Source organism: Chrysemys picta, chromosome 13 (genome assembly GCF_011386835.1).
Source record: "Chrysemys picta bellii isolate R12L10 chromosome 13, ASM1138683v2, whole genome shotgun sequence".
NCBI lineage: Eukaryota > Metazoa > Chordata > Testudines > Emydidae > Chrysemys > Chrysemys picta.
In genome coordinates this window covers 29,297,778-29,308,566 of record NC_088803.1, presented here as the reverse complement: position 1 = coordinate 29,308,566, position 10,789 = coordinate 29,297,778, and the positions used below count along the sequence as shown (strand labels likewise).

At 55.5% G+C, this 10,789-nt stretch overlaps 1 protein-coding gene across 2 annotated transcripts; it reads left to right on the top strand.

Annotated features, from left to right (window-relative positions):
• Positions 1–1,554: 1,554 nt before the first annotated feature.
• LOC135975316 (fibrinogen-like protein 1-like protein) lies at positions 1,555–10,657 on the top strand. Of its 2 annotated transcripts, XM_065565733.1 has the most exons (3): positions 1,555–1,965; positions 4,517–4,627; positions 6,019–10,657. In XM_065565733.1, the coding sequence occupies exons 1-3, from the start codon at positions 1,962–1,964 to the stop codon at positions 6,696–6,698; spliced, it is 795 nt and encodes a 264-aa protein (XP_065421805.1). In that variant the 5' UTR covers positions 1,555–1,961; the 3' UTR covers positions 6,699–10,657. The 2 variants fall into 2 exon arrangements, with proteins under 2 accessions (XP_065421805.1, XP_065421806.1); XM_065565734.1 differs by lacking the exon at positions 4,517–4,627 and having other exon boundaries at positions 1,556–1,965.
• Positions 10,658–10,789: the final 132 nt, after the last annotated feature.

The following is a 10,789-nucleotide window of genomic DNA, read 5'->3' as shown; positions in this document are numbered from 1 at the left end:
CAATGCAGACTATTCTAGCCACACTCCCCAGTCAGCATTCAAAGACCACAGTAAGAACAGTCCCAGTTCGTCACAGATGCGTAGCCAGAATCAGCCAGAATCCACTGGAAGCTGCTTTACCAGTTTGTTGGGGCAGCCAGACTTATGGGGCCGGCTGCAGCTGGCATTCAGGGTGTGCGGGTGGGGGGGAGGAGGCAGCATGAATTGCATGTGGGAGATTCATTCGTTGTTTGTGTAACAGCACAAACTCCCCCTCATCCCAAAACCTGGTCCCCAAATGAGCAGACTGGAGCACATCACACTAAGCAAACTGGTGCCACGTTCAACAAAATAAACAGGTCCCATCTCGTGTCCTTTGTTGCACATTTCGATGGCGTGTGCCAGGTGCTGGCAAGTTGCAGGGTCGAGAAGCGTGCATGCGGGTGAACCGCCTGGGTGCTCTTTTCCAGAACTATACGGACGTGGAGCTGTTCCCTCTAATGCACCAGTTCCTGCCCCCTGTATCCCAGCCAGAGAGCTGGGACACAGAGAGCAGCTGCCTTGACAGTCGCTGAATGAATCCAGTTTGATCCTCTACTCACCCGGCCATGACCTGTCGGGACAATGGCGGGAGCGGGGGTTCAGTCTCTGTAACCCCACGTGCTAAGCAGGAGTTAGTGATACCAAATGGAACTGAAAGTCCGAGGGGGGTGGGGAGAGGGTTTCCCACCGGGTGTGTGAGTTTGGTGAAAGGCGCCTATAAAACGTTGGGTCTGCCCAGTGCTTAAAGACAGAGCTGACTGGACTCAGCTGGAAGTCCTGGTTTCTTCTCAGTGATCCCTAGAGCTGAAAACACTGTGAAGCCGGTTTGCCTGGGCACCATAGAGCCGGTGCTGTGCTGAAAGACAGTACGGGGGGGAGCAGCAGCGCGGTTCCCCCTAGCCAGGGAAGTCACTAAGAGCTGGACTCACTCCGGGCAGGAGGCCCCTCAGAGCATGGCATCGCAGCTCCAGGCAGAGACGGCAGCATGGAGCAGCAGCGGTGCAGAGCAGAGGCAGAGGCATCCCTGGCCCACCCCTTCTCTCCCTGGGGCAGGAGGCCAACCTCCCCCCCCCCGAACACCCCCTGAACTCTCAAACTCTGCTGAGCTGGGCCCGTAAACCGGGTAAGGGGACAGCAGAGGGAAAATGGGAGGGGTGTGCCAAAGGGACATTCGTCCATTGAACTCTCTCATCGCAAGCTGGGAAACTGAGGCAAGGGGCTGCTGCCCAATGGATTGTAGAGCGGGCGTTTCACTCACAGTTCACATACTGCTGAGTCACTCTTGTGGTGGTTTCCCCAGTTCATACTGCGTTTCTTTCTCCTCTGAATAAAAGTTCTCGTGTGTTAGACACAGACTCAGTGCTCGCAACGGGGCAACAGCTGCCTGTTAGGGGCGTGCTGGTCAGTTTCCCAGATTTCTGGGAGGGGCGCTCCAGCTGGTTCTGCTTTGCAATGCTAAGAGGAACCCCGAGATCCTGATTCTCGTCCTTGTCACTGCCAATACCACCTGGCACAAGCGTTACACCCCCATCCCGTTCTGCACAACCCCCGTTCCTGCCATCTCCTCTGGCTTGATCCTCTCCATTTAGTGCGTCCTTCGTCTGGAAGGCCGATGGTACGGTAATGCCGCAGAGTCCCACTGAGAAATTAAATCCCTGGCTCACACCTGCCCGGCTTCAGAAACGTTGGCATTCTCGGCGAGGAGGGAGGGAGCCCAAGAAATCTGGTATCTGCGGTAAATAAAGGATGGGCAGACGTTCCGGAGGGGGCTCCCTCCCTGCCCACAGGCCAGGCTTGAGGCCAGCGGTTGAGAAAGCAAGATAAGCTGGGTGTGGAGTGGCGCTTTCCCCATAAAGGCATGGAGCCCCGGCTCTGGTTTCTGATGTGGAAGTGGGGGACGCTTCAGGGTGCTAACTCGCCCGCTCAGCTGCAGCGTCGGGATGGGTGAGTTTTATTGAAATGCCCAGTATTTCACACAGCCTGGAGATGTAGGGCCAGAGCCTGGTGGTGGGCACCAGAGCGCCAGGCGGTGTGGGCACGTGGGGGAGGTGCAGTGGCAGGGCATGCTATGTGGCCCCTGTGGGACACCATGTGCCATGAGTGCCCGGGCACAGGAAGGAATGTGCCCAGACAGACGCAGTAACTACCGCATAGAGAGGGGCAGCCTGCACTCCTCTCAGTGCCGCCCCTGAGCCCGGGCAGGTGCACAAGGGGGAGGGGAGCCCTGGTGCATCCTCTGCTTTCCCGACCCTGCCTGGCACAAGGGACAAGGGACGGGGGCTCAGTGAGGTACATGCTGCTTTTCATTTGAAACGGAGCAGCATTTCCCCCAGCAAGTGCATGCTGCAGCATGAGCCTGGCTAGCTAGGAGTCTGGCAGTGCCTCCTGGTGGGTAAAGAGTGCCCCCGGGGCCATGGGGTACCAGGAGCCTGGTGGGGATCCCCTGCCCAGTGCTCTGCTGGACCCTAGGCAGGAATCCTCCCGCCCTGCCCCAGGTACCTTTGGGCATTGGGGACAAAATACTTTAGAACACAAAGGAACTAGCATAAGCCATGTTTTAAAAATGGGGAAACTGAGGTATGGTGCAGTGTAATGAGTTTTCCAAGGTCACAGGTCGAACTCAGGCCCTCTGTGTCTTAGACTATTACAGTGTGTGAACGGCTGCTAGCTGGCAGCGTCCCCGCTCCTCTGGGGCGTCAGGAGAAGGGGAGGCGTGTTTTCAAGAATGAGTGACTCCAGATTGGTATTTCACTTCAGTTCCAAACATTGTAGTTCTGGCTTGTCAAACTCACTGAAATCCTTCTCCTTTAAAGCGTTAACCCTTTGCCTGCCATGGGGTTACGCCTCTCTCCTCTCTCTCACAAGGATACCTGAGATTGCTGGCAGCGTGTCACAGTTACTTGGGCTGTGACATTGTCTGAAGAATTTGGGTCCAGGCAGCTCCAAAAAGAAGGTGTTTCCAATGAAATCTGTCTGGGGATCATGTCTGGGCAAAGTGTTTCCATTGCAGCAGTGTGTTTCGGTGTGTCGTTTACACGGTGTTCTCTCTCTCTCTCTCTAATTCATTTGCACGTTTGTATCACGGTCACTTTTGGGGTTAGTTGTGGACTTTCTAACTTTGCAACACCACATGAATACAATGATGGCTGACAGAAAGCATGGTGCCAGACTCCAGTGCGGCTTTAGCCTGTTCTGGTTTGACACACACACACACACCCTGCCCGCCCCACCCCACAAAAAGCTGCCATTTTGCACCTGTCATGGGCCGGCAGCAGCTATAATCAAACTTGGGACCTCTGGAGCTTCACACGTGAGCCTCTGCTGTAGGGTTCTCAACCTATTTACCATTGGGGGCTGCATATGCCGTGCTCTGCGTTATGTGGGCTGTAGCTACACAAGATGTAATACCAGGGCCGGGATAGATATACTTGGGGGCGGAGGGGGGGGTGAATGAGCCGGTTTCTGTCCAAGAGTCTGGATTGCTCTGGGCTGCTGATCCCGGCAAGGTCATTGTGAATCCCTGCGCTGAGTGCTGAAGGTGGCCTGGGAAAAGCATGTGTGGGGCGGGGGAGGGGTGTCTATGTTAATCCCGGCTGAAATAAATGGCCATGCCCTTGCTAGGGCAGCGCTTACAGTGCACCCCTCAGGGACCCGGCTCCATTTTGAACTCTTTTTGGCAAGGACTGTGGCCCCTGGCGACTCTGCCCACTTTAAGCCTGGCCTGAGCTGGGCCCACAGAACAGCTGCAGTGTCAGCAGCGTGTCCCCCTCTGGGCTGCTGGGCTGCAGTGCAGGGGACAGCATGCCTGGCGTGGGGCACACAGCAGCTCTGTGCCCTGGGCCCCTCTCACCTGGCACTCATCTGAGGGGGGCAGAGCCCTGCCGGAGGCTGCCCAGCTGCTGTCTCTGTGTGGGTGAGCGGGCACTGCCCTCCGGCTGGTGGTAGTGACTGTGAACGGGGGGAGCTGGGACAGAGGGGGTTGCTCCGAGCAGCACTCCCCTTGCAGCGGTGCAGTGCGGGGAGAGAGGCGGCAGCTCCTTCCCCACCACAGGGAGCGCTCCAGCCGGCCCTGACCCACCCGGGACCCGGGAGCCAGGACATCGGAGCCGCAATCTTTGAATGGTTTTTACCATGCAGCTGGATCCCAGCTGTGTGCTAATCGGGCCGGCTGCAGAGACGGAGACAGTGGCCGGGCCGGGGGAGAGGTGAATGGTGGGCTTCACCCCGTCTCCAGAGACTTGGGCCCACCCCGCCCATGCTGAGCCCCTTTGAACATCCAGCCATGTCCTGCGGTGCCTACCTGGGAGCTGAGCTCTTCTGAAAATCTGGCCCAGTAGTTGAGCCCTCTGAAAACTCTGGCCTTAGCGTCTAAGGGTAACATTTTCAAGAGTGGCTAAGTCACTTAAGTGCCTAAATCCCAGTGAGTTCTAGTGGGATTTAGGCACTTGTGAAACTCTCTCCTGGTCTCATGTCCAGCGGTTTCTGTCCCCTGCAGGGTTCCAGTCCAGCTCTCTCCTGCTTCTGTCTGCGCTGTCCATGATGGCGCTCCTTGGCGTAGCCCCCGTGCAGGGCAACGGGGCCCTGGCCCACAAGAAGGTCGAGAGGGGTGAGTAGAGAACCCGTCAGAGAGCTTCTATCATCTGCCATATCCGAGATCAGGGCATCGTGGGCCTGATTCTTCTCCTCTCCCCCATGCCGGGGTCACCCCTAGATCCACTTATCCACTGAATGCACCTTCCCGCCCCCCCGCCAGCGCTGGGCCCAAAGAAACGCTGAGTTCTCCGAAGGGTTCGCAAGGCCGGCCTGCGCTAGTGAGCCCACTACTCCCATTCGCAGGCCTCCAGCGCCTGGGAATGGGCCAGCCGGGGTGGGGGAGGTGCTGCTCGACTGCCTGTTTGCTTTCCACAGCTTCGTTATCCCTTTCTCCGGTAACGGCTGCCAAGACGCCGGCAGTGACTGAAGAGCGCTGGTGCCAACCGCAGGGCAGCGTGTGGGAACCAGGCACCCCCCCAAATTGGCTGGGAGTTCTACCCTTCCATCTCACCAACTCCTATACTAGGGCTAGCCCCGGCTAACAGCTGGGGATCTCTCGCTCATGCCTAGAAGCCTTGCCCCCAGAGTCCAGGCAGCAGGGAGAGCCAGTTCCTCCTTGTCAGGGGTTTTCATTCCCTTCTCCCCACATCTCCAGCGGCTCTGGGAGCTGCTCAGGGGCTTGCCCAGGCGGGCAAGGGGCCGAGCCAGCTCCAGAGGTGGCCCTGAGCCCCTGCCCCCGCTGAGCTCAGCAGCTCCTCCCCCTTGGCTCAGCTATGGGGGAGGGGGACAGAGCTGGTGGGGCACACAGGGGGATTGTCTGGGGGGTAGGGGAGCTGGGGGGCTCAGGCTCGAGGAAGGACCCTGGGGAGGGGAGGGGCAGTATAACCACAGTGCTCTCATTCTACCAGGATAGTTCGGGACAATTTCCGCCCCAAAGACAAGCCCCTCGATAGGATGTCTGGAATTTTCAAAGGCGCCACAGGGAGTTGGGTGCCTAAATCCCACTTAATTCCAATCACAGTCGGGTGTCCAACTCCCTTAGGCTCTTTGAAAAATCCCATTTAAATTGTCACTGATGGGTTTCATAATTAACATTCGCTGAGATGGATCTGGCAGCATCTCCCCCACCCTCGCCAAACGATGTCTTCAGCAGTACGGACTCAGGAAGGATACAGAGCCTTGGTTTACACTTGACTCATCTCCTCAAGGTTTCTTCAAAACCAGCAGAGCAAGAAACTATTCTTATTTTATTTTATTGGTAAAATGAAAGTGTAAGATCTGGAGCCGGATTCTGTGGCCAGGAATGGCCGGGGCGGATTCTGTGGCTGTAGTATTGTGAAATACACAGGACCTGCCTCTAAAAACCCAGGCTCCAGTTACCACAGGCTGATTTGAGAGAGCTAGCTAGCGCTCTCTCTCCCCCCCCCCACCTGCCCCCTTAACCTGATGTTCGTGGCATTTCAGGGTTCCCCAAAGACTGCAGCAACATCCCCAGGGACAGCCCCAGCGGGGTCCATGTCATCCAGCCGGCAGGCTCTCCCCCTCGAGTGGTGTGGTGTGACATGGACACCGAAGGCAAAGGCTGGACCGTTGTCCAGAGAAATTCTTACAACACAGAGATCACCTGGAAGGAGTCCTGGAGCACCTACAAGTACGGCTTTGGGAACGTGCAGCAGGATTACTGGCTGGGCAACGAGTACCTGTCCCTGCTCACGCGGCAGAACATATACAAGATCCGCTTTGTCGTGGAGGACAAATCCAACAACACCCGCTACGCAGAGTACGACATCATCAGTGTCGAGGATGAGCCCAGCGGGTACCCTCTGAGGCTGGGCAGGTACTCTGGGGACGGCGAGGACTATCTCACCACCTACCACTCCGGCCTGGGGGGCATACACGACAACATGAAGTTCAGCACAAGTGACAAGGATCAGGACCAGACCAGTGGGAATTGCGCAAGTAGCTATGGAGGCTGGTGGTACGACAAGTGTCAGAACGTCCTGCTCAATGGGAAAGGCTACATCTACTGGGCAGGGTTCTGTAAGAGTGGGGAGTGCAAGTCTTCCCTCATCCTGGTTAAGCCAACAGACGTGTGCTGGGTCCAGCAGGAGGAGCCCATCCTCCTTGGGAGCCGGCGCCGCTGAGAAGGGGAGACCATATTAGATCAGACACTGAGCGCCATCCCCCACCTAATCAGTGCAGACCCTGCAATACCTCCACTCTGCTCACCCCCTTCCCTGTTGGCTTCTGCACGGTAAATCCCCTAGAATAAACGCTGAGAGCTGACCCCGCCGGTGCGTTCGAATGACACGAAGAGTGTGATTGGTGTGTATAACTGGACCCCCGCTTCCACTCTGCCTCGCTGGAAGCCATGTCACTCACTACGACTTTAGACCCACATTTACCTCTGCTTCTCCCAGCCCTGCCACTGCCCCTTGGCATTAGTGATCAATGAATCATGACACTGGATTTCTAGCAACTGTCATTGAGCATTTAAATGGGGGATGACTCAAAGCCAGGACTTTACATCTGAATCCTGCATGTATTAGCAGTGGTGAGTTTGGGTTCAAAAACCTGGCCTCTGTGTTTTTAATAAATATGGTTGTTACATGAGAAAACATTGCAACAGTAATTAGTTGCTGATAAACCACTGAGATTAGATAGACATGCAACGAAACCACACAATAAAGATATTGGTGTCCCTCTTCAACCCAAGGGGCTAGTCAAAGTTTGGGGCCCTGGGGATGTTCCAGTGGGGAGCAGAAATTGGCAGTGGAGTCTGGTAATTTTTTGATGTCTTGTTTATTGACAAGGAACATACAGAGTCCTGCTTCTCCAAACACAGCAGGAACCAACAGCAGGGATTAGCCTCCCTGCTCTCAGCTCCAAGCCTCTTTAGCCAGCACCTGGCCCAAAAGCTCTCTATGCTCCTCCCACGATCACACCATGCTGACAGGCTCTGCTCGACTTTCCTGCTCTGCCTCCGTGTCCTGGCTGCACTGCCCGGCTTGTCTCTTTCACACACGCACCAGCTCAGAACAATGCTCGGTGGCATCCTCTGCCCACCTGGGGCTAGTTTCTGTGCACACGCCATCATGGCTTGTTCTACACGAGGCCCCCTTACCTGTTGCTTCCAGCTGTCTTAAATGAAGAGTGCATCCTCACAGCTGTGTCAATGAGATTTTAACTCCACCCATAACATGGTATAATCCAGCTCCTAGCAGTGTATTTATCTGTCAGGCTGACGTCCTCTGAGCATCTCTGAGCATTTCCTGCCTGTTTGGCTTCAGTCTTCACTTCAATCAAAGTTCATTGTGACCAGATGCTGAACACCATTAATGCTAACAGCCAGGGGCAGGAGCATCCCGAACAGGGAAAGAACAGGCTAAAGAACAAGTCAGCTGGGCCTGATGAAGTTCACCCTCGAGCAGGGCTCCCAAATCGTGGGCTGTAGCCCAAAGATGGGCCATGACGTAGTCCTGGCTGGTCCACTGGCAGGGGTGAAGATGGGGGGGAATGTGAAGGGGCATTGCCCCCCCCCAAACTGCATCTTTCCATTCCCCTCCTCCTGACCATGGCCCTTCAGTGCATCCCCAGGACACAAGGCCCTGTCTAATTGGCCTTCCTGACAGATCCTGCGTGGAGAGCGTGCGTAGGAGGGGGTTTGGGGGCAGGTTTGGAAAGAGGGATGTTTTCAGGGGGAGGGAAGCTGGGAGCCGCTGAGGTGCAGCTGGAAGGTTTCCTCCTCCCTCCTCAGCATCTGGGGTGCAGACAGGGGGGAGGGGGTTGCTATTTTGCAGTTGGGAGTATCAGGGACCCTGCCCCCCCGTGCACTAAGCTGTCCCCTCCATCTCGGTTGCTGGTGGTGAGGTGGGGGTGTGCTGTTTTGCAGTGGGGGAGCGGGGGATCCCCCTGCCCAGGGCACTGACCTCTCCCCTTCCCGCCTCCCATCTCCGCTGTTCATGCTGGGAGCCACCCCCACCCCCCACTCTGCCCATTGCAGGCTGCGCTTGATGCCCTCCCCAGCCAGCCATCCCTCGCCAGGCTGGAGCATGACGCTGCAAGCGGGACATCCTCAGCCTGTCCCGGGCAACCAGCTCGCTCAGCCGTTTTGCTGCCTGGGGGCTCCCTGCCAAACCCAGGGTTCCCCTGCACCATTCCCCCCAACTTGGGGTCCCACCCACACCCCAACTCCCCCCTGAACATGGCTACCCCTCCCCTTCCAAAACAACCTGAACTCTTCATACGCCACAGCCCACCCCCGCCCCTCCCCATGAGCCACCTGGCAGCAGTGCCCTGCATCGGACCAAACTGCTCTCCGTGTCGCCCTCCCACCCCCACACCCCAGGGCCAGGCTGGCGCTCTCTGGGGCCGGACCCCGTCTGTGACTGGGGTTTCATCACTCCTCCTTCACAGATGTATACAGAGCACTGTATAACCAGAGTTGTCATAACTATAAAGGGAAGGGTAACAGCTCTCCTGTGTACAGTACTATAAAATCCCTCCTGGCCAGAGACTCCAAAATCCTTTTACCTGTAAAGGGTTAAGAAGCTCGGATAACCTGGCTGACACCTGACCCAAAGGACCAAAAAGGGGACAAGATACTTTCAAATCTTGGTGGGGGGAAGGCTTTTGTTTGTGCTCTTTATTTGGGAAGTCATTCGCTCTTGGGACTGAGAGGGACCAGACATCAATCCAGGTTCTCCACATCTTTCTGAACAAGTCTCTCCTATTTCAAACTTGTAAGTAAACAGCCAGGCAAGGCATGTTAGTTTTTACTTTGTTTTCTCAACATGTAAATGTACCTTTTACTAGAGTGTTTACCTCTGTTTGCTGTACTTTGAATCCAATTTCTAACGCAGCATTTTGCTCTGGCCTATTGCTCTTTAAGTTTGATTATCCTGTAAAGTTATTTTCCATCCTGATTTTACAGAGATGTTTTTTACCTTTTTTCTTTAATTAAAAGCCTTCTTTTTAAGAACCTGATTGATTTCTCCTTGTTTTAAGATCCAAGAGGTTTGGAACTTGATCCACCAGGAGTTGGTGGGAGGAAGGAGGGGGATGGTTAATTTCTCCTTGTTTTTAGATCCAAGGGGGTTGGATCTGTATTCACCAGGGAATTGGTGAAAGGTTTCTCGAGGCTTCCCAGGGAAGGGAATCCACTTGGGAATGGTGGCAGTGGACCAGATCTAAGCTGGTAGTTAAGCTTAGCAGTTTTCATGCAGGCCCCCACATTTGTACCCTAAAGTTCAGAGTGGGGAAGCAGCCTTGACAAGAGTCTAGTGACTCTCTCACCCTGGGCTCTCCCCAGTATAGACTCTTGTTCACACTAGTCAAATGATGTTCAAATGCTGAGAAGGAGCAGGGAAGAGGCACAGAAATGACTTGTGGCCTGGCCAGCACACCTTCGAGCAGGCAACCCGAGGGGCTGCAGCTAGTCAGCTTGACTAAGCAGTTCCGAGGTCTGTCATTAAGGTCTATAGTCACCCAGCAGGAGGAGGTAGCTGCATTTCAGGTTTTTGCTCTAGCAGACAAAGGTGTAAGGAGAGCTGGCAAAGCTGATGTTAGAAACATTGACATTGGAAATCCATGTAAGTGTAGAAGAGTGACGGAACCAATCGTGCGGGGACGTGGGAATTCACTCTCACCTGGCCTCTGGGGATGGAGGCAGCACGTGGCTGGCACTTCTCGCTCCTGCCGTACGAGGGGCAGGTGCTGCTACCGACTGCTCCCCCTAACCCCGCCCTGCTGCGCTCTGGGGATGCTGCCCTGCTGTGGAGCTCTCAGGTGTCTTGAACTGGAATTTGTTTGGAGAGAAACTGCTAAGAAGCCTTATCAGCCCCGAGCAGAGAGTACCTGGGAGCCTGCCTGGGTCGGGCGGGTCTGGTACAGCCTCCCCCCAGATAAGGCTCTTCCCTGGACCTGCCACCCATTGGAATCTGGAACGATTCCCTCCGAGGTAACACCCGGGGCAGCCAGGGCAGGGCAGGGCAGGGCACAGCCTGCTCCCCTTGAGCGTTAGGGCTTTCAGGAGTCAGAGGTGCCAGCGGAGCAGGTTGTACGTTAAAGCAGCGAAGGCAGTTGGGGGGCAGAGGAATTGGGTGCTTTGCCATTGCACTTGATCAGCTCAATTTGAAAATTCTTTCAAAGGAAATCCAGATGTATACATCTGACTGCGGTACATGTACACACATACACACGCACACTCACGTGCACACACATGTGCACATACACG

Coding starts and splice junctions, on each gene's coding strand:
- LOC135975316 (XM_065565733.1), top strand. Junction 4,628..6,018: donor CCACAAGAAGGTCGAGAGGG/GTGAGTAGAGAA, acceptor GTGGCATTTCAG/GGTTCCCCAAAGACTGCAGC.